A 26,314-nucleotide genomic window follows, 5' to 3' on the forward strand; every position below is an offset into this window, starting at 1 on the left:
GTGGAGATGATAGAGAAAGGGAGAAGGAGCGGTTGAGTCCTAGGGGAGGGGGCGTCCAGACAGGGTTCAGGTCGAGGACAGAGACTGGATCCATCTCAAAGGGCCTTTCCAGGCAGGGAGGACCGGGGTGGGTGGGGCTATGGGCCGGGTGGGGCTATGGGCTGGAGGCGTGTCCCTTGGCCTTGACCTCGCCCCCCAGCGCGGGTCCGGTCACAAAGCGAGTCTCAAGTGAGGGGAGCAGGGCAAATACAGTGGTGGGGCCTCGTTGAAGCTTGACTCCTCTTCTCTGCGGGCAGCCTTACAATACCAGGCGGGGCTAGGGGGCGGGGCCCAGCTTCAGGAGCGTATCCGAGCTGTCCAGCCCGGTCAGGGGAGCCTTCTCACAAAACTCGACCGTTGGGGAGGGACGGGCGGGGACGGGGAGAGACGGGCAGGGACGGGGAGGCGGGGCCCCGGGGCGTGTTCGCGCTGCCTAGCACCGCCCCCTGACGCACGCTCCCGCCCCCTCCGCTCCTGGGCCACCGAGCCACCTCACAAAGCGGCGACCGTTCACGTGGGGCGGGGCCGGGTGCGCGTGCGCGAGGCCCGGCCCCGCCCCTGGCGCGCTCTCTCCCCGCGCCCAGGACCGCCGCCAGGGGCCGCTGCGCCACGGGGCCGGGCCGCGGCGGCGGCGGTGAGGCAGCGCGCGGCCGGCAGGCGGCGCTGCCCGGCTCGGCCTTGGCCTCGGCCTGCGCGGCGGCAGCAGCGGCGGCGGCTACGGCCTGGGCCCGGGCGCGGCGGCGGCGGCGGCGGCGGGGCCTGGAGCCGGATCTAAGATGGCAGCGGCGGCGGCGGCGGCGGCGGCGGCGGCGGCGGCGGCGGGGCTGGGCGCGGGCGGCGCGGCGGTGGCAGCCCCTGGAGGTGCAGGGCCCTGCGCAGCCGTGTCCGTGTTCCCCGGCGCCCGTCTCCTCACCATTGGCGACGCGAACGGCGAGATCCAGCGGCACGCGGAGCAGCAGGCGCTGCGCCTCGAGGTGCGCGCCGGCCCGGACGCGGCGAGCATCGCCCTCTACAGCCGTGAGTGCCGGGCCGCCGGGGCGGGCAGAGGGTCGGGCGGCGCGTGGGGACTCGCACGAGGCCGGCCGGGATGGGGGTTTCTGAGGGGGCCACACAGGTCCGAGGTGCGGGGCCCGGGGGCCCGAGCGTGAGGAACCCTGAGCTGTGGGGGCCTGGCGGGGGTCCCTAGGGCTGAGCTGAGGCCTGGAATGCGAGCCGAGGGACCTGGGTGTGGGGGGCCCGGAATGAGGGGTGTGAGAAACGGTGTCACGGGGCCGAAAGAGAAGAGAGGGCGTGCGTGGCGGCCAGAGGGGTGAGGCGCCCAGAGTAAGGAGGGACGCGGGAAATGGGGGAGCAAGGGGCTTGGGATTTGGGGGGCAGGGTGGGCAGGAAGTGGGGGCTGAGAATGGAAGGTGAATTCCGAGGAAGCAGGGCTGTGGGGGCTGGGTTGGAAGGAAAGAGGACCTGGGGTGTGGGAGGGCTGGGAGCCTCGGGGGCGGGTGTGGCCGCCTTGGCCGGACGGAGGGTGGGCTAGGGGCTCAGGACAGTCGGACAGTGGTTCCTAGACTGAGGTGGCCAGGAGGACCTGGTTCCCCCCATCTGGAAGGCTTGGCCGTCAGGATCTCCGGAGTGGGCAATTCCTGGATGCGGGTGTGTGAGCCGCAGGATGTGCCCCTGGTGGAAATGTGTAGGGACAGGGCCGAGGCTGAAGTCCGGCTTGGAAGTAAGAGGTAACCTCCTCTCTAGCCACTGTCCTGCCTTCTTTTGGGAGATGTGAGAAGCTGGTTACATCTTCAGAAGCTGATTTCCAAAATTGACATTTCTGTGGAACAGAATCTTACATGCGTTTGCCAAGTACCTTGAGTCTTTGTAGTTCCTCCTTTTCTCTTGTTACTTTCTTTTCTCATCTATTCTCTTGGATTCCTGGTTCACATTTTGCTATTCTGTTTCATTCTGCTTTGTCTCCCAGGGTTTCTCGTTTGGATGCTCTGGGGAGGGGGGATCTGTCCTGGCTTTGGCCTGTAAGAATTTTTGGCCACTTCGGGGATGCTGTGTTCCAAAGAGAAGCCTCGAGCAGTGGGTTCTGGGAGAGTTTTCCTTGCACCTTGGTTTTGAAAAGATAGGCTGAAGTGTGATGCCCTCTCTGCTGGTGCAGGTCTGGGGTCTTCTTGGACCAGAGAAGGGAGAAGGGTATCCCAGGTGGGAATCATCACTCTGGACAGATACTTAAGCTCCCTCTTAAGCTCAGCAGAATCTAGAGATCATAAGCACGGCCATTCATTTGGCAAGCACTTGTGGCTAACTATACTGGGCGGAATAAAGTAGGGCAGTTTTTCTCAAACTAGGATCCCAGAAGTTGGCCTCAGAGGGCTTACTCTCAAGGAGTTCCAGGGTTTGTTGTTGTTGTTCGTTTCCCATAAACTTTTTTATTTTAGAAGTTTTAGATTGATAGAACTATTGTGAAGATAGTACAGAGAGTTCCCATATATCCCATTCCCAGTTTCTCTGATTTTTAACATCTGACTCCAGGAGAGATTTTACGTTTTGTGTTTTTGTTTGGTTGATAATCTTGAAGTTATTACTTGTACTAAAGACAACACTTCTTTTTTAAAGGTAACTCATAACAGAAACGTGCTTAAAGAGGAAAAAGTCTGCGTTTTTCAAGCTGGGCTCCTTAATCCGGGATGATATATTATTAAGTAACTGGAAGTTTTTTCATTTATGATGCTCAAGTAACAGTGGCGTGGGGTTAGGAGTGTGGCTCCTGGAGTCGGCCAAAGCTGGGTGTATCAGTTTTGTACAGCTGCTAAACGGTTACCATAAATGTGGTGGCTTAAAACAACAGAAATTTATTTTCTTACAGTTCAGGAGGCCAGAATCCGGAATCAAGGTGTCAGCAAGGCGGTGCTCCCTCCGAAGTTTCTGGGGGAGGATCCTTCCTTGCCTCTTCCAGCTTTTGGTGGCTCCAGGTGTTGCTTGGCTTAGGGCAGCATCACTCCAATCTGCCTCTGTCTTCAACACGGCTTTTTCCCCATTGTCTTTGTGCCCTCATCTTTTCTTGTAAAAGCACTTGTCATTGAATTTAGGGCCCACCCTATATCCAGGATAATCCTATCTCGAGATGCTTAGTTATAGCTGTGAAGACCCTTTTCTCAAATAAGGTCACCTTCAGAGGCTCTGGGGGTTAGGATGTGTTTATATCTCTTTTGGGAGACATTGTTTAATCCACTATATGGGTTAGGCTCATGCCCTGCCATTTTACTAGCTGTGGGACTTTGTGCCTCAGTTTCCTCATTAAATCGTGTGGCATAAGGTGTGTGCTCAATAAACGAACGAAGGTAGCACCTGCTCCGGTAGTGGGCTGGTGATGGCCACGAAGTTGGCTGGGTTACTGCTCAGGGCGAGGCAGCACTTGTTCCTGAGAAGGATGGGAGAGAGCGGGTGCCCAAGATGGAATTGCTCTGAAGTGTCCCAGGGAGAGTACAAAGTCCCGGTGTTGGGATGTGGGGCGTACGTATGTTTGGATCTGAGACCAGGCTAGGCTTGGAGCACTCACCAACAGTTCCCTGGAAGAAGAGATGGTCCAGCCACTGCGGGGACGTGGGAACTGGGCGGGCCAAGGGGAAACACCCCCTCATGACTTAGGGGTAAACCAGGCTATGGAAGCTTTAGGCCCTCTCTCTCTCAGTCTTTTTTTTTTTTCCCAGTTGTAAATATATGTAGCAAAATGTTTGTCATATCATCACTCCTCATATGTACAACTCAGTGACATTGTGTTCATCATGTTCAACCATCACCATTAGGTTTCCAACGTTTTTTCATCATCCTTAACAGAAGCTCATTGTCGCCTAAGCAGTGACTCTCCCTCCTGCCCACCCTTGGTAACCACTAATAAATTTTGGTCTCTATACATTTGTCTATACTAAATAGTACATATAAGTGGGATCATGTAATATTTGTCCTTTTGTGTCTGACTTGGTTCACTTAGCCTAATGTTTTCAAGGTTCCACCAAGTGGTAGCGTGTATCAGGATTTCATGCTTTCTGGCTGAGTAGTAGTCCATTGTATGAAGGGATCACATTTTGTTTATCTATTCATCTTTTGATGGACGCTTAGGCTTCCACCTTTTGGCTATTATGAATTGTGCTGTAATGAACATTGGTGTACATGTATCTGTGTTCCTGCTTTCAAATCTTTGGGGTCTATACCTAGAAGTGGAATTGCTGGATTGTATGGAAATCCTATGTCTAACTTTTTTGAGGAACTGTTTAGGCCTTCTCTTGGGATGAACTTCCTTCCTTGGCTTCCATCCTGGACTCTTCCAGGGCCTGAGTGTTTTGGCCAGGTGAGCAGGTGTCAGGAATCCTGTTTCCCACACCTGCCCATAGTAATTCTCTGAAGGAGAGAAAGGCAGGCAGCAGACAGCAGACAGTGTACTGCAAGCTGCTTGTTCTTCCAGATTCCCAGCATTTCAGTTGGTCGTGTTGGTGGGGACATGGGGTGTAGTCCAGGACACCTACATGAATCCCGCATTGCTTCATGTGTGGGAGGTGGACCAGAGGCATCTTTGGGTGCTGGCGAGGGCCCTGAATGTGGGGTCTAACTGGTGTGGGTCATCACCTATGTGGCCTTGAACTAGCCATTTCATTTCCTGAGCCTGTTTCTTCACTTCTAGCAACACTTGCCTGCCCACAGCCTCAGTTTCCTCATCTGCCGTGGGAGTAATACCACTTGGATCTCGGGAATGTGGGTGAAGTGGAATGACGTGTGTGCAGCAGGGTGCCAGGAGGTAGCAAGCATTTGGCAAATGGTAGATATTTTCGCAGAAATTCTTGACAGTGATGTTACCAGTATGGAGTAGTGAAGAGCTTGCCTTTCTAGGATGGATCCCTTATGCTGCAGGGCTTATGCCCTTATGCCCCGCTCTCTTGCCCCCTTGGACAATGGGAGAGAGACTCCTGGGCCATGACCTTTGCCTGACTCAGCAGAGCCCAGAGAAGGGAGTGGGGAGCAGGACTTCCAACCCTGTTCCCTGACGTCTGCACCTCCATGTGAAAAAGCTGACAGCTGCAGACGGCCCTGTCCTGGTCACTTAGCAGTGAATGCTAGCCCCACCCCCTCCCTTTCCTGCTACTTGAAGTCACCTTGGCCTGTGTCCATGGGGTTGGCCAAATGGCAGCTACCAAAACCAGGCCATCTTCCCTGGGCAGAGGTAGAGCCCTTTGGCATGGGCTTCTTGGGCCTTGAGGAAGCTTTGGCACGGCCTCTGGATTTCTTGGACTCCAGCTGTCCTCCCCTTGAAAAGGAGGCAGCTTCTTGGGGAAGCCCGTTGTGGGACGGCCAGGGCAGAGAGCAGAATCAACTCTCAGTTCCCCAGCCCGACGAGCCTTTTCTGGATTTGACTGTGTCACTTTTCCTTGGTCAGCACAAGTCAATTTGGTTGGTTCTCTGGGCCCGCCCCGCCCCTTGCTAAGAAGAGCTGTGCCCAGGACTGGCTCTGGCAGGGTCTGAATTTCAATTTGTGAGGGCCATGCGAGGGGCTGGAAACTCCAGAAAAAAACCCTTCTCAAAAAGAGGGCTGGAGCACTATTCACAATAGTTAAAAGATAGAAACAACTGAAGTGTCTATTGCCAGATGAATCGGTAAAGAAAATGTGGTATACCAGACCATGGGGTATAAAAAAGCTGTAAAAATAAATGAAGTTCCGATGCATGCTACCACGTGGATGAATCTGAAGACGCTATGCTGAGCGAAATTAGTTAGACAGAAAAGGATAGATACTGTGTGATCCCACTTATATGAAATATGTAGAATAGGCAAAAGCATAGAGACCAAAGTTTATTAGTGGTGACCAGGAGCTGGAGAGAGGATGGAATTATTACTGAAGGAATTCTGAGTTTCTCTTAAGGGTGATGAAAACCTTTGCAAATGCATGGTGGTGATGCCAAGTTGTACACTTACAAATGGTTAAAATGACAAACTTTGATACATACATTCTACCACAATAAAATTTATAAAAAATTAAAAAAAAAAAAAAAAAAAAGGCAGAGAATGGCCTGCTGCCACAGAATCTCCTGACTTCCTCCAGCCATACTCCTGGGACCCTCTGTGTGGGCTAGGGAGGGTAAAACAAACAAACAAACAAAACACAAACCCATTGCCCTTGTTGATTATAACTCATAGTGACCCTATAGGACAGAGTAGAACTGCTCCAAAGGGTTTCTAAGGCTATAATCTTTAATCTTTACAGAAGGAGCCCTGGTGGTGCTGCGGTTAAGCACTCGGCTAACAATGGAAAGGTTGGCCGTTTGAACCCACCAGCAGCTCTGCAAGAGAAGGTTGTGGCAGTCTGCTTCCATAAAGATTTACAGCCTCACAAATCCTATTTTGCTCTGTCCTATAGGGTCTCTATGAGTTAGAATCGTCTCGATGGCAACGGGCTTGGTTTTGGTTTTAGGACATTCAGTGTTATGGTGGGGTGACAACTAAGAAAGCTGATAACACTGTAAGGGCATTAGTGTTTTCGTTGGTGCCTGCCAGTCGCTAATGGCTACTGTCATTTATCAAGGATTTGCTGTGTACCAAGCTCAGCATCAACCTACACTGATACACTCAAATGCTTGACCTTGGAAGGACCTTGGAAGGAGCTGGGGAAAGGATAGTAGTATGAATCAAAACCAAAAAACCATTGCTGTGGAGTCGATTCTGACTCATAGCGACCCTATAGGACAGAGTAGAACTGCCCCATAGGGTTTCCAAGGAGCGGCTGGTGTATTCGAACTGCCGAAGAGCAGCTGAGCTCTTAACCACTGCACCACCAGGGCCTTGTAAGAATCTAAAAAACCAAACCAAACCCGCTGCCGTCGAGTTGATTCCGACCCATAGCGACCCTGTAAGACAAAGTAGAACTGCCCCATAGTTTCCAAGGAGCTAGGGGTCAGCAATCAATGGCCTGTGGGCCAAATTGGGCCTGTGGCCTATTTTTATACAGTGAGAGCTAAGAGAAGTTTTTTACATTTTCGAAGAGTCTATTTAAAAAACAAAACAACAAAGGAGAATATTCAACTGAGACTCATAGTGACCCACGAAGCCTAAAATATTTACTGGCCCTTTACAGAAGGAACTTGCCAGTGAAGTGAAGTAGGCAAGGGGAGGGGGAGCCCTTGGGAACTCGGCCCCAGCCAGCATTGCTAGATTTACCACAGCTCTGAGAAACGGAAAAATCCTCTCTGTGTATGTTTTTGTTTTGTTTGTGAAGTTTCCTTATCGTGGAGGCCAAATAAAGTCCACTTTCTGGAGATTGCGTGTGGGCCAACTGTCCTGCCAGTCGTGGCCCTTGCTGTATGTTACCACTAAAACCAAAAAAACCCCAAATCTGTTGCCACTGAGTCTATTACAACTCATAGTGACCCCGGGGGACAGAGTAGAACTGCCCCATACTGTTTCCAAGGGGTGCTGGCTGATGGATTCAAACTGCCGAACTTTTGGTTAGCAGCTGAACTCTTAACCACCACGCCACCTGCGCTCCGTGTTATCACTACTAGTCCTTAACCCTGTGAGCTCAGCGATATCAATTCCATTTTATTGGTGGAAAACAGAGGCGAGAGGACTTGACCCAGTTACCTTGCTGGTAGGCAGCAGAGCTGGCTTTGGACTTCAGGGCTGTTGGACCGCCTGCCTCACTTAAAGGGAAGATGATCAAGATTCAGTTTATCTGTGCAAAAAAGAGACTCAGAGTAACCCTGTCTTAAACAAGATGCCATTTTATTTCTCACGCTAAAGTCTGGAAGCCAGCAGTCCAGAGCTGGTGTGGAGGCTTTGCTCCAGGAAGTCCTCAGACCTAGGTCTTTCCAGTTAATCCCTCTCCACCATTTCTGTGGTAAGGTCTTATCATTGTGGTTCAACATGGTGGCTGGAGTCCTGCCATTACACCATCATTTCCAAACAGTGGGTAACAGAAGGTTCAAAGGAAAGGGTACAAAGCATGTGGGCCAGGTATCTGTTGAGGAAAGTTCCCAGAGGCTACTTCAGGACTCTTCTGCATTCATTCCATTGGCTAGAATGTAGTCACGTGACCACTGCTAACTGCAAAGGAGGCTGGGAAACGTAGGCTTTAATCTGAGCAGCCCTGTGCTCAGTTAAATTCAAGGCTTTTTCTGTGGGAAGGAGCCCTGGTGGCACAGCAGCTAAGCGCTCAGCTGCTAACCACAAGGTGGGCCGTTAAAACCCACCCAGCAGCTTTGCAGGAAAAAGAGAGGGTGATCTGCTTCCATAAAGATCACAGGCAGGAAAACTCTGTGGGGCAGCTCTACTCTGTCACAGGGAGTTGCCATGAGTCAAAAATCAACTCCATAGCATCTGACAACATTTATGTGAGAGAAAGAGGGAACAGTACTGGGAGGCAGTCAGCCACCTTGGCTGCCTTGGGTAGGATGTGTTGTTGGGACCGGGTCAGAGTGTTGGGAAGGGCATTTCTGGGTTATGGAGAGGTACTCAGGGGGACAGGAGGGCTGTGGCCTGGCTTGGAGCAAAGGAGCTCTGCTGCCTGCCAGCAGTGACACTGGGTCAAGCCCTCTCACTGATGTTTTCCACCAGTAAGATGGAATTGATATCACCGAGCTCACAGAATTAAGGACTAGTAGTTGTAAGGAGCCCTTCTGGCACAGTGGTTAAACATGCAGCTGATAACAGAAAGGTGGGTGGTTCAAACCTAGCAGACGCTCCTTAGGAAAAAAAATGTGGCAGTCAGCTTCCATAAAGATTAAACCAAAACCAAACCAAATCCAGTGCCGTTGAGTCTATTCTCACTCATAGCGACCCTACAGGACAGAGTAGAACTGCCCCATAGAGTTTCCAAGGAGTGCCTGGCGGATTCCAACTGCAGACCCTCTGGTTAGCAGCTGTAGCACTTAACCACTACACCACCAGGGTTTCCCTCCATAAAGATTACAGCCTTGGAAACCCTGTGGGGCAGTTCTCCTCCATCCTGTAGAGTTGCCATGAGTTGGATTCAACTCAGTGGCAACGGGTTTCATTGGTAACATACAGCAGTGGAGGAGGTGAAGGGGAAAAGAAGCTTGGGCCATGCATCAGGGCCTTTTCCTTATATGCTGGCAGGAGCCACACAAGGACCTAATTTGAAAGAAATAGTGGTTTCTGAAGCACACTGTGGCTGGATCAGGGAGACGCCCGAGGCAGCTTCCCGACTAGAGGACGCAATTGGAATGTGACCGAATAATTTCACCTTAGCCTGCTCCAGAGCGTGTCAGCACTCAGAAGTCATGTCATGGAACAAGAGGTGAATTCAGTCCAGGGCATTGGATATCAGATGGCAAAGGAGTGCAGACTTGTGGCCAGGGGTCGGGAATGACCTGCCACTGGGGGTCTGCTGGCTGCACCATGGTTAAAATACTCCAGTATTTTTAAAACTGGATGATTTCATACTAAAACCTGACTTTATACCTTAGAAATATTGAGAAGGCTGACACTATGGCCTCCATGCCCCCCCTGGCTGAACTGAACAGCTCTGTTTCAGGAGAGGCTTGCCCGCCTGGATGGGCCAGAACCCCTCCTGCCTGCTGTCATGCCAGCATGGAGGACTGGCACCAGTTGCCGGGTGTCCTCTCATTTGCACTGGTTTATTTCTTAAAATAGAGAAACATTTCTCTGAACCCAGCTTTCTACCAAGAGTGGGAGCTTGGCCCTTCACCTCAGCCCATGCACTCGTTTTCATGACCCCTGCCCTCCCTCTAGGCGCCCCGCCCATTTGAGTTTGAGCCTCCTGGGGTGGTTACCTGGAGTTCCAGGGCCCAGGTCTGGTCTCCACCCCCTAGCTGTGCGCTTACCTCCCCGACCCTTTGCCTTCTCATCTGTTCACAATCCCTCATTGGTGAGCTGAAAATCAAACATTCTGAAAACCTATCTTATTTTTGCTACCCATTTGACAGCAAAATGTGACCTGACCTGACCCATATGGTACAAAATCTGACCCAAACTGACGTGTGAGGCTATTTATAATCTTTACGGAGCCAATTAAGCATGCACATTCACACTCTTCCCTGCAAAAATTGTGCTTGATGACAGTGTTGCTGAGACTGCCAGGGAACATTGTGCATTTTCTGTACCTTGTTACTTTTGCAAAGCCTGAAAAGTTTTTAATTTGAAACACTTTCAGGTAAGGGGAGTGTGAGCTTGTCACAGTAACAACCTGTCGGGGTTGTTGCAGCAGTTATGTGACATCATGAATAGAATACAGCCCGCACCGTGAGCGACACCCTGAGCTCTGGGATTACACATGTGGGTCTGGACGAGGGCATCTAGGGTCCTTTAGAAGGGAGGAGTATAGTGTGGACTCCCCAGTGACTCTGAGATGCCAGCCGCAGAGACCAGGAGACTAGCAGAATGGAGGTGAAGGGCCTCCTGTTCTGTGTCTGCTTTTGCCAGGACATCGTGGCCAACAGGAGAGAAAGACCCACTGAGGAGAGAGGCCTGGGATGGAGGGGGAGACCTGGGAGCCGCAGCCAGAGGTGGAGAGTCAAGGCCAGGAGACAGTTCAGTGCATGGCTGGACCTCGGGGGCTTCCAGGATGCCCTCAAAATTGTACGCAGTTTTGCGTAGTGGTGACGACCTATGCCTGGGTGGAAGGACGAGTCAGTGACTGTGGCCTTGCATAAGCCTCCCAGCCTCAATGTCCTCATCTGTAGAGTGGGGTGACAGTAGCACCCCCCCCTCCCCCGAGGAGGTTATGAACATGAGAGAACCCATGTAAAATGTTCCACACCAAGCGTCTGGCACTGAGGAAGCACTTTGTAATCTGGCCATGAAGTCACTCTTGGTTCTCTGTGCATTTTTCTGGAGAGAGGCTCTCTGCTTTTATCAGATTCTCAAAAGGGCCTGTGGCGGAGAAAGGTTGAAAGCCCCCGGAGGGCAGAGGCAAACAGAGGGCTGGAATGATTGTCCCTGGTTTTCAAAAATGGTTTTAAATGAGGTGAAATTCACATAACATAAAATTAACCATGTAACAGTGGCATTTTCCCAGAATAATTCAGTGGGATTTTAGTATATCACAGTGTTGCGCAACCACCACCTCTGTGTATCTGCAAACCATTTTCATCACCCCGAAGGAGACTCAGTAGTACCCATTAAGCAGCCACTCCCTGTCGCCACCGTTTCCCCCAGCCTCTGGCCACTACCAGTCTGCTTTCTGTCTTTATGGATTTACCTCTTCTGGGTATTTCATGTAACTGGAATCATACAGTACGTGACCTTTTGCGTTTTCTTTCAGGGAGCATGTTTTTCCAGGTTCATTCGCATTAGTAGCACTTGCCAGTGATTCATTTCTCTTGGTGGCTGAGTAATACTCCGTTGTATGCCTGTACCACATTGTTTATCCATTCATCTGCTGATGGGTATTTAGGCTGTTCCCACCTTTGGCTGTTGGGAATAGTACTGCAGTGAACATTGATTCAGTCCCTGCTTTCACTTCTTTTGGGTATGTGCTTAAGGCTGGCATTGTCGGGTCATATGGTAGTTCCGTGTTTAACTTTTTAGGGAACCTACCCCTGGTTTGTAAGGGATGGGGTGCAATCGGTGAGCAAAGTGGGAGGTCTGAGCAGGACAGAGGTGCCTTGCCTGGGGTGGCGGGACAGGCTTTGAAAGGGCAGGAACAAGAGGTCAGCGGTGTCAGATGCTGCCAAGAGGTCAGAACTGGAGAGCCAAGGAAAGGTCACTAGAGATCTAATCAGGAGGCCGTAGGCATCCTTGGAGGCTGGCCCCCTGAGGGCTGTGTGGGGGAGGGGCCCAGCCAGATGGCAGGTCTGGGGACAAGGATGGTGGAGATAGGAGTGAAGTGGGGAAGCCCACCTCTTCCAGCAGGAGTCTGAAGCTCACCCTGGACCCCCCCACCCCAGTTCTTTGATGATGGGGAGACCTGACCTTTCATTCATTCAACCAGAAGTGTGTATGGAGAATGGACTGTGTTGTCATTTTTGCATACTTACCACTTGTTCAATTTTAAACCGCCAGCAAAAATTTATCGAGTGCCCAGTGTGTGACTTTTAGGAGCTAGGGATATGGTGATGACTGAGATGAACACAGGGTCCCGTATCTGGAGGTCTGGGGCCAGTGGTACCACAGGCCCTAAATCAGCAATCACATAAACACTCTCGTGTCCAATACTCATCTATGCTGTGAAAAAATAAGCTGAGGTGCTCTAGAAAGGCTGGGCAGGTCTGTTTAGATGGGGAGGGAGGGCAGGGTGGAGGACTAGGTAGGGGGGTGACTAGGGCCTGCTCAGGAAGGGGCATTAAAGCCACCACGAGAAGAGCAGATGAGGCCAAAGGCACAGTGGGGCCTGGTGATTAAAAAGCGCAGACCAGAGCCCGCTGCCTGGGTGACCCCTCTGTGCCTCTGTTTCCTCATCGTAAAATGAGGATCATAAGAGCGTCTGCCTTAGAGGGTTGTTGTGAGTTAATAGAAACCAAGTTCCTCTGAGGTATGTGCAACTTCCCAGGCCACAGGGAAGGTCTGCCTGGGAGTGGGCCTGTGGGCCGGGCATGGCCAAGGGGCCAGTGCGGCTTGAGCAGCGGGAGCTGGGAGAGGTGGCCTGGCTGGCTGTGTGGGCCCCAGCAAGGAGCTTGGCTTTTATCCTGGGAGTGATAGGGAGGGAAGTGATGCCTGTGGTGGAGGCCAGGATGAAGCCCGATTCTGCCCTGTCCTTTCCTAGCAGGGTGACACCTCAGTTCCCTTGTCAGCAGGGTGGATTCACTGAGGGGCTTTGCTGGTGGAAGGCAACTTTAGCAAGAGTGGGGATCTGGGCCCGGAGAGACAGCCCTGAGCAGGTTAGACCTGGTCCCTGCCCTCGGTACCCCCCTAGTCTTCGGGAACAGAGAGAAGGTGGAGCAGGAGCCCAATCTCCCCGCCGCTGGGAAAATGGGTCAGGGAGCAGGTGTTGAAGAGAATGGCAACCAAGGAGCTAAGGGTGCGGGTGGGGAGTGAGTTGAGGTGGACAGGAGGGAACTCATGGGGACGTGGAGGGGCAGTGGCCTGATCCGGCAGCTAGGGTCTGCAGTCTCTGGTGTCTTACCTGCTGCTTGCCTGAATTCCCTGTCCCTACTGCTTCCACTTCCCCCTCCACATCCTGGACCAGATGCTGGACTTTGGCAGCCCTCTATGGGTGAGAAGCTGCTAGAGGCTGTATTAGCATGGGCTGTGGGCCAGGCAGACCTGGATCGGAGGTCTTGCCTCTCTTTGGCCTGTGACCTTGGCCAAGTCACCCTAGTTCCTCTCTCTCCACTTTCTCCTGTAAAATAGAGAGCAGTTTTAGATTTGTGATGTCCTTAAGCCGCCCCCACCCCCAGCCCCTTACATGATGAAAAGAGTAGCAAATAGTGCATCCTTGGTCCCCTAAAACCTGCCGTGTGGTCTGGAGGAGACAGCGTACCCCAGTGTGCCTGGCGTGGCCAGACAGTAGGGCAGGTCAGAAAAACCTGGGCAGGTGGAGCTGGGAGGGCCTCAGAGAGGTGGCTCTGGGAATCCTTCCCCAGACCCTCTTTGTCCGGAATGACTTTCCCCCTTCGTGTGGCTTCTCTGGCCCCTCAGAGGCATGCCCCTTCATCCTTTCAGACATACACCATGTACCTCTGTTGTGGGGGCATGCTTGGAAAGCAGTGGGATTTGGACTCCCAGGAATAGGATGTGGCGGGTACAGCATCCTTTAAGTCTTCTCAGAGAAATGATGGCACCTGACCTGCCACTCTTCACATGACACATTAGCCCCGACATTTAGTGAAAGGGTCCGGAGTCCCTCTCCCCTCCCTGATTGCCCCCTTTTACCCATAAAAAGCAGTTATGTGAAGAAAATCCAGACCAGGCTCACCCCAGGCCTAAAGGAGATTCTGTGAGCGCTCCTTGGGTCTCCTCTGGTGGGTTTTTCTTTTTATTGCTTATTTATTTCAATTACTATTTAATTAACACACACAGATGCCCAGGCCTTAGGTGTGCTGGTTGATGCCTTTGACAATTGTATACCCCAGAGTAGGGCCGCCCAAAGCTAGACATTGAACGCAGCCCTCACCCTCTGGCAGTTTTTGTTCAGCCAGGCGGCCCCTCCTTCCCGTCTGCTCCTCGGGTGGCCCCTCCTGCCATTCATTCCTTGCTGCCAGGTTGCGGGCCATTCTCGAAAATGGGTCCAGACTGGTTTGGGGGGCTCTGTTCCTCCCCCGCTTGCATAGTGAGGGGAGAACCCCCGTTTTATTCTATACCTTTGTCTGTCTCTTTAAAACATTTCATTACCCAAAGCTTTGGCAAGAGAGGCTCTGGGCTGTTTTTCTTTAAGATTGCTGGCAGGTTTTCTTCCCAGCTAATTGTGTTCCTGGAGCTGGGGTTCGTTTTCACTGGACGAGTTACACATGTACTAGCGTAATGGTTTTCTGTATAGAAAGCTGCCTGACATCGTGGGCACGGCTGGAATTCTGGGCAAGGACGGCTGGAAGGACCCAGCGCTCAACTCGCTAATGAGAAAGGGATGCTCTTGTGAGGCCCCCCTGAGGAAGGGGAATAAATAATCAAAGACAGATTGGGGGGCCTCTTGCAGATCCAAGGGGGACATTCCAGAGGATTCGCCATATTCTTCCTTGAGGTGGAGGGAAAGCAAAGGCAGACCCTCCTGGGACCAGCAGGCTGGAACTTCCAGGCTTCCTTTTGTGGCCAAGGTCCCTTGAGGGGCCCTCCATCGGAGCCCTGGCTGTGTGACCAAAGGCTTGTGGTTGGCAGTGTTGGATGAGTCACCCTCTAGCTGCCAGGTTGCTCTTGTCCCCACCTCCTGGTGGCCCTACTTAACAGTGCTCTGGAGGCCTGCCGATGTTCAGTGAGCACTGACGATGTGCCAAGGGGCACTGGTCCAAGCACTTTACGTTCATTGACTCGCGTAGTCATCAGAACAACCCTGAAGGCCGGCTGGCCGCTGCGTACAGTTGGTAGGTTGTTCGCTGCACAAGGGTACTCAGCAGCAGTGCGTTGGGGGGTGAGGCCCGCCTGTTCTGTGGTCCCCAAGCCATGCCCCTCTGGGAAGCCACAGTAGTCATATTTTATAAATGGGGAAACTGAGGCACTGAGTGGTCAGCAGCAGAGTCAGGATTCAAACCCCGCCAGGCTTTTCTGCATCTCAAACCACTTCTCTGAGCCCTTGATGCCTCAACGGGTAGCAGTGAATTGGAAAGATAAAAAAGGATTTAGCACCTGGTGTCAGGGACTGCGCCCAACCGAGGCTCATTGCTCCCTCCCATCCCACCCCGCTGGTCTTTGTCCTGTGTAAGGACAGTGGCCACGTCCGACTCTTCTGGAGCTCGCAAAGCTGGACTGGCCTCATTCCTGCCTCATTGCTCATTCCATTGTGGTGTTAGGCAGTGTCACCCCCTCTCGCCTGCTCCACATCTGGAGTCACATCTGGTAAGGCAGCTTGCAGACCCCGGGTGGGAGAGGCAACCCCCCGACTCAAACATCCTGCTCTCCAAGCCAAGGTGGGGCCAGGGGGCCCGTGGAGCCCTCAGTGGCCTGGTGGAGGCCCTTCTGGCAGCTGTGGAGGTGCAGCCCCTGGACATCCTGTTTCTCCCCTGGGCTAATGGTCAAAACCTTCTTTGAGGCTGGGACTCCACATCTGCCTTAAGCCCTGGGCAGTTTTTTCCGTGACCCTACTCCTCTGTGGTCCATTCTCCGCTGAGCCTGCCCCTGCTGCATCCTCCTGCCTCTTCTGGCATGGACTCCCTAGAGCCACCCAGGTGCCCTGGTTGAGGCCCCTCAGCTGGCCTTAGAGCAAGCACTCCCTCTTGCTCCGCAGCCACCCTGACCAGCTCAGCTTCCCTGTGGTCATGTTCTCCCCTCTGCAGCCTGGGGCCCTCCCGCTGCCTGTCAGGCCTCATTCCAACCCAGCCTCCAGGCCTTCCTGAGTGTCCGCTCTGCTAAGGGCCTCTCCTGCCTGCCTTGGTCCCCAGAGCACACCGCTTGCCCAGCCCCACCCAGGTTTGGGATGCAGCACTGGCGTCTGCCCAGCTCTTTCTGGTGTCAGAGGCAGGGGAGACCATCGGCGACCTCCTCACAGCCCTAGGAGGCAGGCCCTGGGAAACAGCCCCTACTTGCCGTGGTCAGCCAGCCAGCCCTCGGCCAGGCCTGGCCCTACTTGGGCCCAGCGCTCACATTGTTCCCCCCATCCTCAGCGTGGGTTCCCTACAGCTCCCCTGGCCTCCCCAGCTGGACTCTGCTCCCAGAGGTGGGGTGGGGAGAGTTGGCTTTCTTTAGACCAGCAGCTGGGTCCCTATACTGAGGTGCTCAGAACAGATCTCTCTGTGCCACGGTTTCCTGTCCTGAACCTGGGGCTAAGGGTGCCCAGAGGGTGGCTGTGAGCTTTAACCATAGGGCAGATGCCTGAGAGTGCTGCCTGGTGTTCCATAAATCACAGCTTCAGAATCCCAGCAGCCAGAGAAGAAAGGCAGGCCAGGGAGGCCCAGTGTGAGGGTGAGGGGGCCTGTGCAGACCGGTGCTATTGCCTTGCCCCCTCTATTCTGATAATTATTCTCTAAACTCCCGTGCTTTCAGGGCCTAGGAACCCCAGCACACATCTGCCATCCCTTTTGTAGCTCACAAAGCCCCGGGTGGCTGGCAGGCAGCTGATTAGCATGGCCGGGGTCGGGGGGGGGGTGGGGGGGGGTGGGCATTTGCATGTAATAGCTCCCACCGAATCAGGGCCTGAGTGTTCTTTTCAGAAAACCCAAGCTCTTTGTCTTGTCCTCCTTTTCTTGGGATTTGCCCTGCAGCACACCCCACTATTAGATTTGTGTTCAGGCTCCTCTGGACCAGGCTCAGGGAGCTTGAAGCCTTCAGCCCCTGATGGCAGAACTTCCCCCTTGGGCACCACTGAGGCCCCCCCCACCTCCTACCTCCTGAAACCACTTGCTGATGATGAGGTTTGAGTTTCCTTGGTATAGGGGCCCTTCTCTGTCCCCATGCCGCCCTGGGTACCACATGTCCAGCCTCGCGTTTCTCTGGGTCCCATCCCAGGAGCAGCCCCAGCAGTATCTTCGGCTTCAGACCCAGCAGGAAGGGCAGCTTGCAACCCAGTAGTTCTGGGGGCCGCGGAGGCCTTTGCCTCCCTAACGGCTGCCTCTGGAGCACAGGAGCCTGGTCCAAGGCCAACCCTCCCCAGTGTCTGGTACCACTGGGGCTGGGTGACTGCAAGAGTGAGTGTTTTGCCCCAGACAGCCTGTATTCTCAGAACCTCTCCTGAAGTAAAGATTGGACTTTTTGATTCTGTGAGTTGCCCCCACAAATTGCCAACCCTGGACCCCAATGCGAGCCTTTTGGGCTAGCAAAGATGATAGTTGGTTAAGTTATCCTGAAATATTTTAAAAGAAATAAAGGATAACATATCAAACACCCCTGCGCTTTTACCCCCACTTTAAGAAATAAAATATTGCCATCTAAGATGCACCAATTGGTCTCAACCCACCTGGAGCAAAGGAGCATGAAGAACACCAAAGACACAAGGTAATTACAAGCCCAAGAGACAGAAGGGGCCACATAAACCAGAGACTAAATCAGCCTGAGACCAGAAGAACTACATGGTGTCTGGCTACAACTGATGACTGCCCTGACAGGGAACACAACAGAGAATCCCTGAGGGAGCAGGAGAGCAGTAGGATGCAGACCTGAAATTCTTGTAAAAAGACCACACTTAGTGGTCTGACTGAGACTAGAAGGACCCCGGAGGTCATGGTCCCCAGACCTTCTGTTAGCCCAAGACAGGAATCACTCCCGAAGCCAAATCTTTAGACAGGGATTGGACTGGACTACAAGACAGAAAATGATACTGGTGAGGAGTGGCCTTCTTGGATCAAGTGGACACGTGAGACTATCTAGGCACCTCCTGTCTGGAGGGGAGATGAGAAGGCAGACAGTCAGAACTGGCTGAACAGACATGAAAATAGAGGGTGGAAAAAGAAGGAGTATGCTGTCTCATTAGGGGGAGAGCAACTAGGAGTATGTAGCAAGGTGCATATAAATTTTTGTATGAGAGACTGACTTGGTTTGTAAACTTTCACTTAAAGCACAATAAAATTAAAAAAGAAAACGTTGCTGATAGAGTGCAGTACCACCCATCACTTCTCCCTCCCAGAGGGGTAACCGGCACCCTAAATCTGATGGTTAGCATTCAGAATGAACCATTTGACCTGGGAAATCTAACCTGTAAACTTTTTAGCTTAAAACGAAGACAGCAAGCATGTGTAATGCTGATCTTGCCGTGTCTGCCACAGCCACATGGCTGTTCCCATGTCTGTGAGGGGCAAGTGAGGCTGGGTGTGGGTACCTGGGGGGCCTCCCGGCGGGCTAAGTTTGGGAGTGGCCAATTGGGGGACGAGGCCAGATGCTGATCTGGGCCGGGCATGGCCTGGTGTCCAGAAGTCTCTCAGGGGCTCCCTGTCTCTTGCCTCCAGCCAGAGTGCCTTGGGGACATGGGAGCTGAGCCTAGGGGTTTGCGACAATCACACCCACTGTGTGCCTGTGGATCTGGGGCATGGGAGCCATGCATAGCTATTTATTTTTCTTAGATGAGAAACCTGAGGCTTAGGGAGGTGGCTGAGTTGTGATTCAAGTGGTTCGGGTCCGGTGACGGCACCAGGTTGGGAGGCCTCCGGGCTGAGGGAGAAGAGCTTTCCCTGGTGACAGCCCCATAGAATGCAGGCCATGAGATCCTGCTGCCCTGGGCTTGAGGAAACCTGAGCCTCTACTGGCCCCGGGCGGCCTCGCCTGCCCCACCTCCATTACACCCACTGAGGGGTGCAGGGCCCAGAAAGGCTCAGAGAGCCCTGTACTGGCCCTCCAGCTCTCGGAGGCAGCAGAGACTCGGTGTCCTGTGTCCTGTGCCCTTTGTCACGGTGACAGCCTGGAGGCTGCAGCGGGTGGGGGCGCAGTGCCTGCTCTCCCTTCCCTGCCCCCTGTTCCATTGCCCACCAGCCAGCAGGGCCTGAGGGGTGGACAGGGGGATGACCTCCAGGCCCTAGTCCTCCTAGTCCGGCCTGGTCAGTGGGGAGGGGCCGGATGACTGGAGGGGACAGTCCCCTGTGGTCAGCACTGCCTTTTGTTTAGTTATCTTTCGCGTACAGGGTAGAAATTCAAACAGTTTAGAAGGGCATCAGAAGTGAAAAGTCAGTTTCAGTCTTTGTCTCTCGGTCTGTCCCCACACCACTGGTTGTCTTCTGAGGTGGCCTTCCAGCAGGGTTTTCAGGCACACACAGGCATGCATGCATAGGTGTGTGCTCTGAACCAGCGCTGCAAGTTCTGCTCATTTCAACAACAGGAAAGGAGGATGTGGTAGCACCCTGGACTCGCTTCCCAGAGGCTGTCCCCCAGGCCTTTGTACTGCGTTTCTAGAGAAGCCCCTTGTCTGCAGTGCCTGTGGCCCCCCCGTTTTGACACAGGGTGTGTATCTTTTCCATTGTTTTGCCCTTGACAGTGTGGGTTGGCCATCTGATCATGTCAGTTTGTCCAGATCTAAATCTGTTTCTTTGGGGTGGCTGCACTCATTTACCCAGCCCCACACAGGTGGGGATTGAGGTGACTTTCTGCTTCTGATCCAGGTCTATCTTGCAGACCTTTTGCAAGTAGAGCCGTAGGATAAGTCTGCCAGTATGGAGACTTCTGGGTTAGAAATCTTTGACAGATTTGCTTGGAAGAGATGCTCAGGCTTGGATTGACACTGCCAAGCCACAACGCCAGGGTCAGCGATGCTCTGGGGCTCCCGGGTCTGGGCGCTGGCGGGGAGGTGCTGGCATTCACCTGGAGGGTAGGGCCTGGCCAGAGAAGCTCCGGGTGATCTCATGGTCCTCAAATACCCGAGGGCTGGGCAGTGTGTAAGGGGCCCCCTGGTGGTGCAGTGCTTGAACATTCAGCTGCTAACCAAAAGGTTGGTAGTTCAAACCCACCAGCTGCTTCAGGGGAGAAAGATGTGACAGTCTGCTTCCATAAAGATCACAGCCTTGGAAACTCTATGGGGCAGTTTTGCCCTAGGGTCGTTATGAGTTGGAATCAACTTGACAGTAATGAGTTTGGTTTTGGGGGGCAGTGTATGGTGGCAGCTGTTCTGGCACTTCTCCAAGGATGGCGTCTGAACATCCAGCTTAGGTTATGGCAGGAAAGAGCATCCAGGACTGAGTTAGGATCCTGTTTATTAAACACTTACTACACATTTTGCGGAGTCCCTGGGTGGTATAGACGGTTAACTGCTGCTAACCTAAAGACTGATGGTTTGAGTCCACTGAGACATGCCTCAGAAGAAAGGTCTGGCTTTCTATTTCTAAAAAATCAGCCATTGAAAACTCTATGGAACACAGTTCTACTCTGCACACATGGGATTACCATGCGTTGCGTTGACCTGATGGCATGCGGAACATATGCCTTCAGTATCTCATGGCAAAGAGGAGTTTTTATCCCATTTTATCCCTGTTTTACAGATAGGGTTCCTGAGGTCAGGGATGAAGGCAGGTGGTGGGTCAGGGATTAGAACGCAGGGCTAATAGACTCCACCAGTCCTTGGGGCTGTGGAGCTGGCTGCCACCATGTGGCTTATGTCATTTCACCTGTGGGATGTGTCACGATTGTGTCCACAAATGTGGAAAGGAAGGATCAGAGATGAGAAGCGGTTTGCCCGAGGCCACACAGCTGGAGAGCATGAGCTTGGCCCTGAACCCAGGTCCTTGACTTCAAAGCTGGTCATTTGAACCACCACTCTCCTTGGCTTTCCCTGCTGAATGATCCCAGAGTGATCTCTACTCGTCCCTGGCCATTTGGGTGCCAGACCACACAGGGACGGAGGGGAAGCTTCTGGTGCCTACAGTTTGGAAATGAGTGGGTGCTGCCAGGGCAGTGGGACCTGGTGCTTCTAGAAGTGGGAAGCCCTTTTCAGAAGGCAGGCCCTTGTCACTCGATGTCTTAGTTATATAGTGCTGCTATTAACAGAAATAACCACAAGTGGATGGCTTTAACAAACAGAAACTTATTCTCTCGCAGTTTAGGAGGTTAGAAGTCCAAATACAGTGTGCCAGCTCCAAGGAAAGGCTTTCTCTCTCTGTTGGTTCTGGGGTAAGGTCCTTGTCGTCAATCTCCCTGTGGTCTAGGAGCTGCTCAGTGCAGGAACTCCAGGTCCAAAGGACACGCTCCACTCCCGGGGCTCTTCTTTCTCGATGGTATGAGGTCCCTCTCCTCTCTGCTTGTCTCTCTTTTTTACATCTCAAAAGAGATTGACTCAAGATACAACCTAATCTTGTAGATTGCGTCATGCCTCATGCCTCGTTACCTGCTTCAAATCCTGCCTCATTAACATCATAGAGGTTAGAATTTACAACACATAGGATAATCATATCAGATCACAAAATGATGGACATCCTCACAATACTAGGAATCATGGCCTAGCCAAGTTGACACATATTTTGGGGGGACACAATTCAGTCCAGAAGTGTCAGCCTGGCTCAGGTGTCTCCTCCTCCCATGGTCCACCCAGGCTCTGAATTGCACCCCAGCTGTTGGCATCCGATCACCCTTGTTCCTTCCTTTCAGCGTTAGCTCCAGCTCCTATTACCCTCCCTTCTCAGTGCTGGTGTGCTTCCGCTGCAGCCTGGGTGCTGGGGAGGTCGGGCCTTGCTCTCTCTTTCACACTGGGTAACCACCACTGCAGGATCTGCAGGATCTGCCAAAGAACCCTGCGACCCTGAGCAGAGAGCTGTCACCTGGGGGGGCTTAGGAAAGCACCTGGATTTTTCCATGCCTGGAAGGACTTGTCCTCCCTTTCCCCCAGCTCTGCTCTTGTCGTCTGGAATAGTTCCTCTGGAAGGTGAATAGTCCATGTTTTATTTGGTGATTCAATAAAATACCTCACATTTGGACAAACGTTTCGGCACACTGCGCCCTACCCCAACAAGTCTTCCGAGATAAATCGCTTTAATTATTCCTCTGCGTAGTAGCTGTAATAGCTTTCCTGCTGGAGAGGTGAGGGCTTGAAACGTGGGCTTTTTTTTTTCCTCCTGAGTTGGTGGCTGCTTTCCCGCCTCGCCCTCACCTGTCTGCTGTCCATATGGCAGAGGACTTCTCTCCCCTTGCACAGGGCCGGAAGGTTCTACAGGAGGAGAGTTTAATTTCAGGCCTGTGTCCCTATCCCGCAGGCCCCTCTGACCCAGGTCAGCCCAGTATGAGGGACTGAGGACCCTCGCCTATTCCATTGCTCCAGCTTCCGGAAGCCAGGGAGGGGGGGAGGAGAAGAACAGTAATAGTAGGCAGCGCTACTGTGCGCCCAGCCTGTGCCTAATGCCTCACCAGCAGTAAGTGACTTTCCCAAGGCTGTGCACACAGTCGGGGTGTTTGGACCTGGGCACCTGGGCCGTCACACTCTGCTGCCTCCTGTGCTTGGAGAAGACACTGGTTCCCGAGGCACCAGGCCCCCCTGACCCTGCGCCTCCGGGGTCCGTTCAGGTTGCATTCCTGATTGCTTCACGGATCCTCAGGTGGGTGAGCAGGACAGGTGTAAGTAAGGAGCCACCACTGCAGTGGGTGTGTGTCCAGGAAGTGCTGGAGGACCTTGAGGGGGAGGTGCCAGGGAAGCAAGGCAAGAGGGGATGGGTGATCCAGGCCAAAGGTGCCCCAGAGGCCAGAAAGCACCAGTGCCCATGGTCCAGGGAAGCTAAGGCCAGGAGGACCCAACAGGAGAGATGGAGGGGGCCGTGAGGAGGCTGCAGGTGTTGGCAGGGGCTTGTGAGCCTCATAATGAGTTTGGGTTTGTTCCAGAAGACTCTGGCAATCCATGGAGGGAGAGCCCTCAGCTCCACCTCCAGCCCCGTCCCTGTCCCTTTCCCTGTATCCGCTTTCTCCACTGTGCATCCCCAGCGGCATCTCTCACAGCACAAGGTCTCCTGGTACTGCCTGTGGTTCTGGGAGTGGCGTCCTGTGATCCTTCAACAAAGGTTCTGTGGAGCAGCACATCTTGCCTGGGAGTCTTCTCTCAGCATCTTCCCTGCCAGCCTGCTGTCTTGATCATCCTCATTCAGATGTATGGACCCTAGTCTCCAGCGTTCTCAAGCTGGAAGCTTCATTCTGATCCTCTTGTCATGCGCCACCTCTAGGCTCCCACAGTATCCATCATCTGGGGATGTCATGGCCCAGCTGCCTGTCACTCTCCCACTTGGCCCTGTTACTCTCCCGCTTGGCCCTTTCACCTCCTCTAGAATGAGAGCATGTGTCTCCGCAGCTCAGTAGATGAAGAAGGGGCTCACGCTGTGTCTCTGTGCATCTGTGATTCCAGATGGTAGATTCTACGGCCTGCGGGACAAATCTGGCCCACAGCCTGGTTTTGTAAATAAAGTTTTATTGGAACTTAGCCACATTTACTCATTTATGTATTGTCTGTGGCTGCTCCCGTGCTACAACAGCTGAGTTGAGTTGTTGCAGCAGAGACCACATGGCCTGCAAAGCCATATTTACAGAGAAAGTTGGCCAGCCTTTGCCCTCGTAAGTACAGAGAGGTTGTACAGCACGTTGGCTAGGATGGTGGACCCTGGTGCCAGCCACCTCTGCCACTCAGTAGCTGTGTGACCTTGAGCAAGATGCTCAACCTCTCTGAGCCCATTTCCTCATCTGAGAAAATGGGGATGGCAATGGTAGATACACACAGGGTGATACAAGGAGTAAATGAGGGGTCTGTGTAGAGTGCAGGCATAGAGCCTGGCACTTAGAAAATATTATCACTTGTGCTGTGACATCCAGCTCAGACTCCAACCTCAGCAGGGCTTGGGCAGGCACTGGGCCTTGCTTATAGGGGGAACTCGGTGTGTGACATGGATACACAGGGGCCTTGGAAGAAAGGCATGGTGCTCTACTTCTGAAGAATCAGCCATTGAAAACCCTATGGAGCACAGTTCTGCTGTGACACGCATAGGGACCCCATGAGTTGAAGTCGACTCAGTGGCAGCTGGCTTTTGGTTTGCTTCCTGGGGAGCAAGACAAGACTGCCTCAAAGATGGGACGCTTTTCCTTTGCCGCCTGAGTTCTCACACCTTGAGTGCTGCTCACCTGTGGCGTTGTCGAGGTTCTGGCCCCGCCTCCCCTGGCCCCAGAGCTGGAGCGGCCCGACTTCGTGGGGTGGCAGGCAAAGCCAGTGGCACCAGGCTGGAGGTACGGTCAGGGCAGACATACCTGTGATGGCCGTGGCGTCATGAAGACGCCTCAGTCTGGGTCGATTTTTTTTGTGCTCCTTGTCCTTTGCTCAGACCCCAACTTGAGAGTCTCTCTTGGAGAAGCTGTCCCTGGGAGTGGGCTGTCCATAGCTCTGGCTGTCCGTTCCTTCTACTGCAGGGAAAAGAAATCCCAGCTCTGCTTCAACCCCACTCAGTGGGGACCCCCCCTCTTTCCGCTGCCTCTGCACGAACCACTGCAGCAGCCTGCTGACCCAGCTTCTATTTCCTGCCCCCACCTTTCCAGGCCATGTGCACACAGCCCTGAATACGTCAGCCTGTGTGGCAGTGGGGATGATTCCTGGGTTGGTGGTTCGGAGGTAGGGCAGAGAGACTCTTGAGGGCCAGGGCATCTTTCTAAAGCTGGGCGTCTCTGAGAACTGTACTGTCCTCAAGTCCCTTCCCCTTCCATGGCTCACGCACACGTGGGTGAAGAAGGAAGTGACTGGAGAGGATGGGCCCCAGCCTTTGAGTCTGCCAGGAGGTTTCCTTGTGGACAGGACCACGGCTGAAGGGAGTCCCCTCTGCCTCTGCTGGGTCCAGGCCCCTGTGGGTGTTAGACCCCAAGGCCCCTTTGTTGGGGGCAAGAAGAACTCTACCCCAGGACCCTCTTCCCTGGGCTGCCATTTGGGAGGTAGAAGGCAGGTGTGCATTTCTACCTGACTGTGAGTGACCCTGGACCAGACGCTGAGCCGAGCCCACTTGGCCACTAAAAAGGACAGGAATACCGCCTAAGAGCTGTCCTAGTAGGGGGAGGGAGGAGGAAGGGGAAGGATGGAACTGCAAAGGGAACAGCGTGTGCAGGGGCTGGGAACGACATGGCCTTGGAGAATGGGCTGGGAACAGAGAGACTTGAGGAGTGAGGATGAGTGCAGGTCATGCAGGGCCCTGACTGCCAGTCTGAGAGCTTGGGCTTGTCCTGGAGGCTTTATACAAGCAGGAAGGAACATGGTCCAGCTTTGTTTTGGCTTGTCAAACATTTAGCGAGTGTCTCCTATGTGCCAAGAACTTGCCTGGGTGTATAGCTATGCTGATCAGAAAATGCGGGTTCCACGGGCTCTGCTGCAGTTGTGACAGACAGATCGTGCTCCCTCACCCTAGCTTCCCTGGCCCAAGCCCAGCCCCTGCTGGATGCAGCCAGGCTTCCCTCAGCCACAGATTCTTGTGGTCGCCCACCTGGTGCCAGGTTGAAGGGGGGCGTTGAGGGCAACTGGTTGGGGTGCCAGGCTGGTTCATAAACAGCATCCCTTCCTGGGTCTGCGCCTTATCTCTCAGGCACAGCTGATTGATTGACTTTATCTCCTGCCCCAGGAGGGATGTGGGTGTGGGCATATTGCCAAGGCTTGGGGTCCCTCGCTGGGACTCACTTGGGAGCACCTTGTTGTGTGTCCCTATGGGTGCAATGTGACGGTGAGCTGGGACAGTCATCTGCCAATATCCTCTTCCCTCCTCCCCATGGTCAGGAGGTTTGTGCCATGTGCTCTCCCCCACCCCCACCCCTGCCCCACGGGCAGCACCTGGGTCCTGGGATGTGAGGGGGTGGCCCTTGCCGGTATCTAGTGCTCAGACTGCACAACAGGGGAGCAAGTGACCACCTATGAGACCCTATCTGCTCTCATCAATTGGGAACTTTTTTTTTTAGGGTGAAATTCACACAACATAAACCTTTTTAGAGTGTTCAGTGGCATTTAATACATTCACAGTGTTGTACGACCACCACCTTTATCTAGTTCCAAGACGTTTTCATCACCCCAGAAAGAAACTCGTACCCAGCAAGCAGCCACTCCCTACTCCTCCCTCCCTCCAGCCTCTGGCAGCCGCCAGTTTGCTTTCTGTCCCTGTGGATTTACTATTCTGAATATTTAATACAAATGGAATCATGCAGCATGTGGTCTTTGTGCCTGGCTTCTTTCACTTGGCGTAATGTTTTCCAAGCCCATCCTTGTTGTACATGCTACATGAAATATATCAGTACTTTACTCCTTTTTACAGACGAATATTATTCCATTGT

The 26,314-nt window shown here is 53.2% G+C and overlaps 1 protein-coding gene across 1 annotated transcript in view; it reads left to right on the top strand.

Annotated features, from left to right (window-relative positions):
• Positions 1-842: 842 nt before the first annotated feature.
• The window catches only part of CARM1 (coactivator associated arginine methyltransferase 1), a gene marked incomplete at its 5' end in the record, with an annotated part of 43,631 nt that continues 18,159 nt past the window's right edge, over positions 843-26,314 (top strand). Inside the window, one exon of the mRNA XM_049876898.1 lies at positions 843-1,056. Within this exon, the coding sequence (XP_049732855.1) occupies positions 843-1,056 (214 nt within the window). The remainder of the gene's footprint in view (positions 1,057-26,314) is intronic.

The sequence above is a fragment of the Elephas maximus genome, chromosome 3, assembly GCF_024166365.1.
Source record: "Elephas maximus indicus isolate mEleMax1 chromosome 3, mEleMax1 primary haplotype, whole genome shotgun sequence".
Lineage (NCBI taxonomy): Eukaryota > Metazoa > Chordata > Mammalia > Proboscidea > Elephantidae > Elephas > Elephas maximus.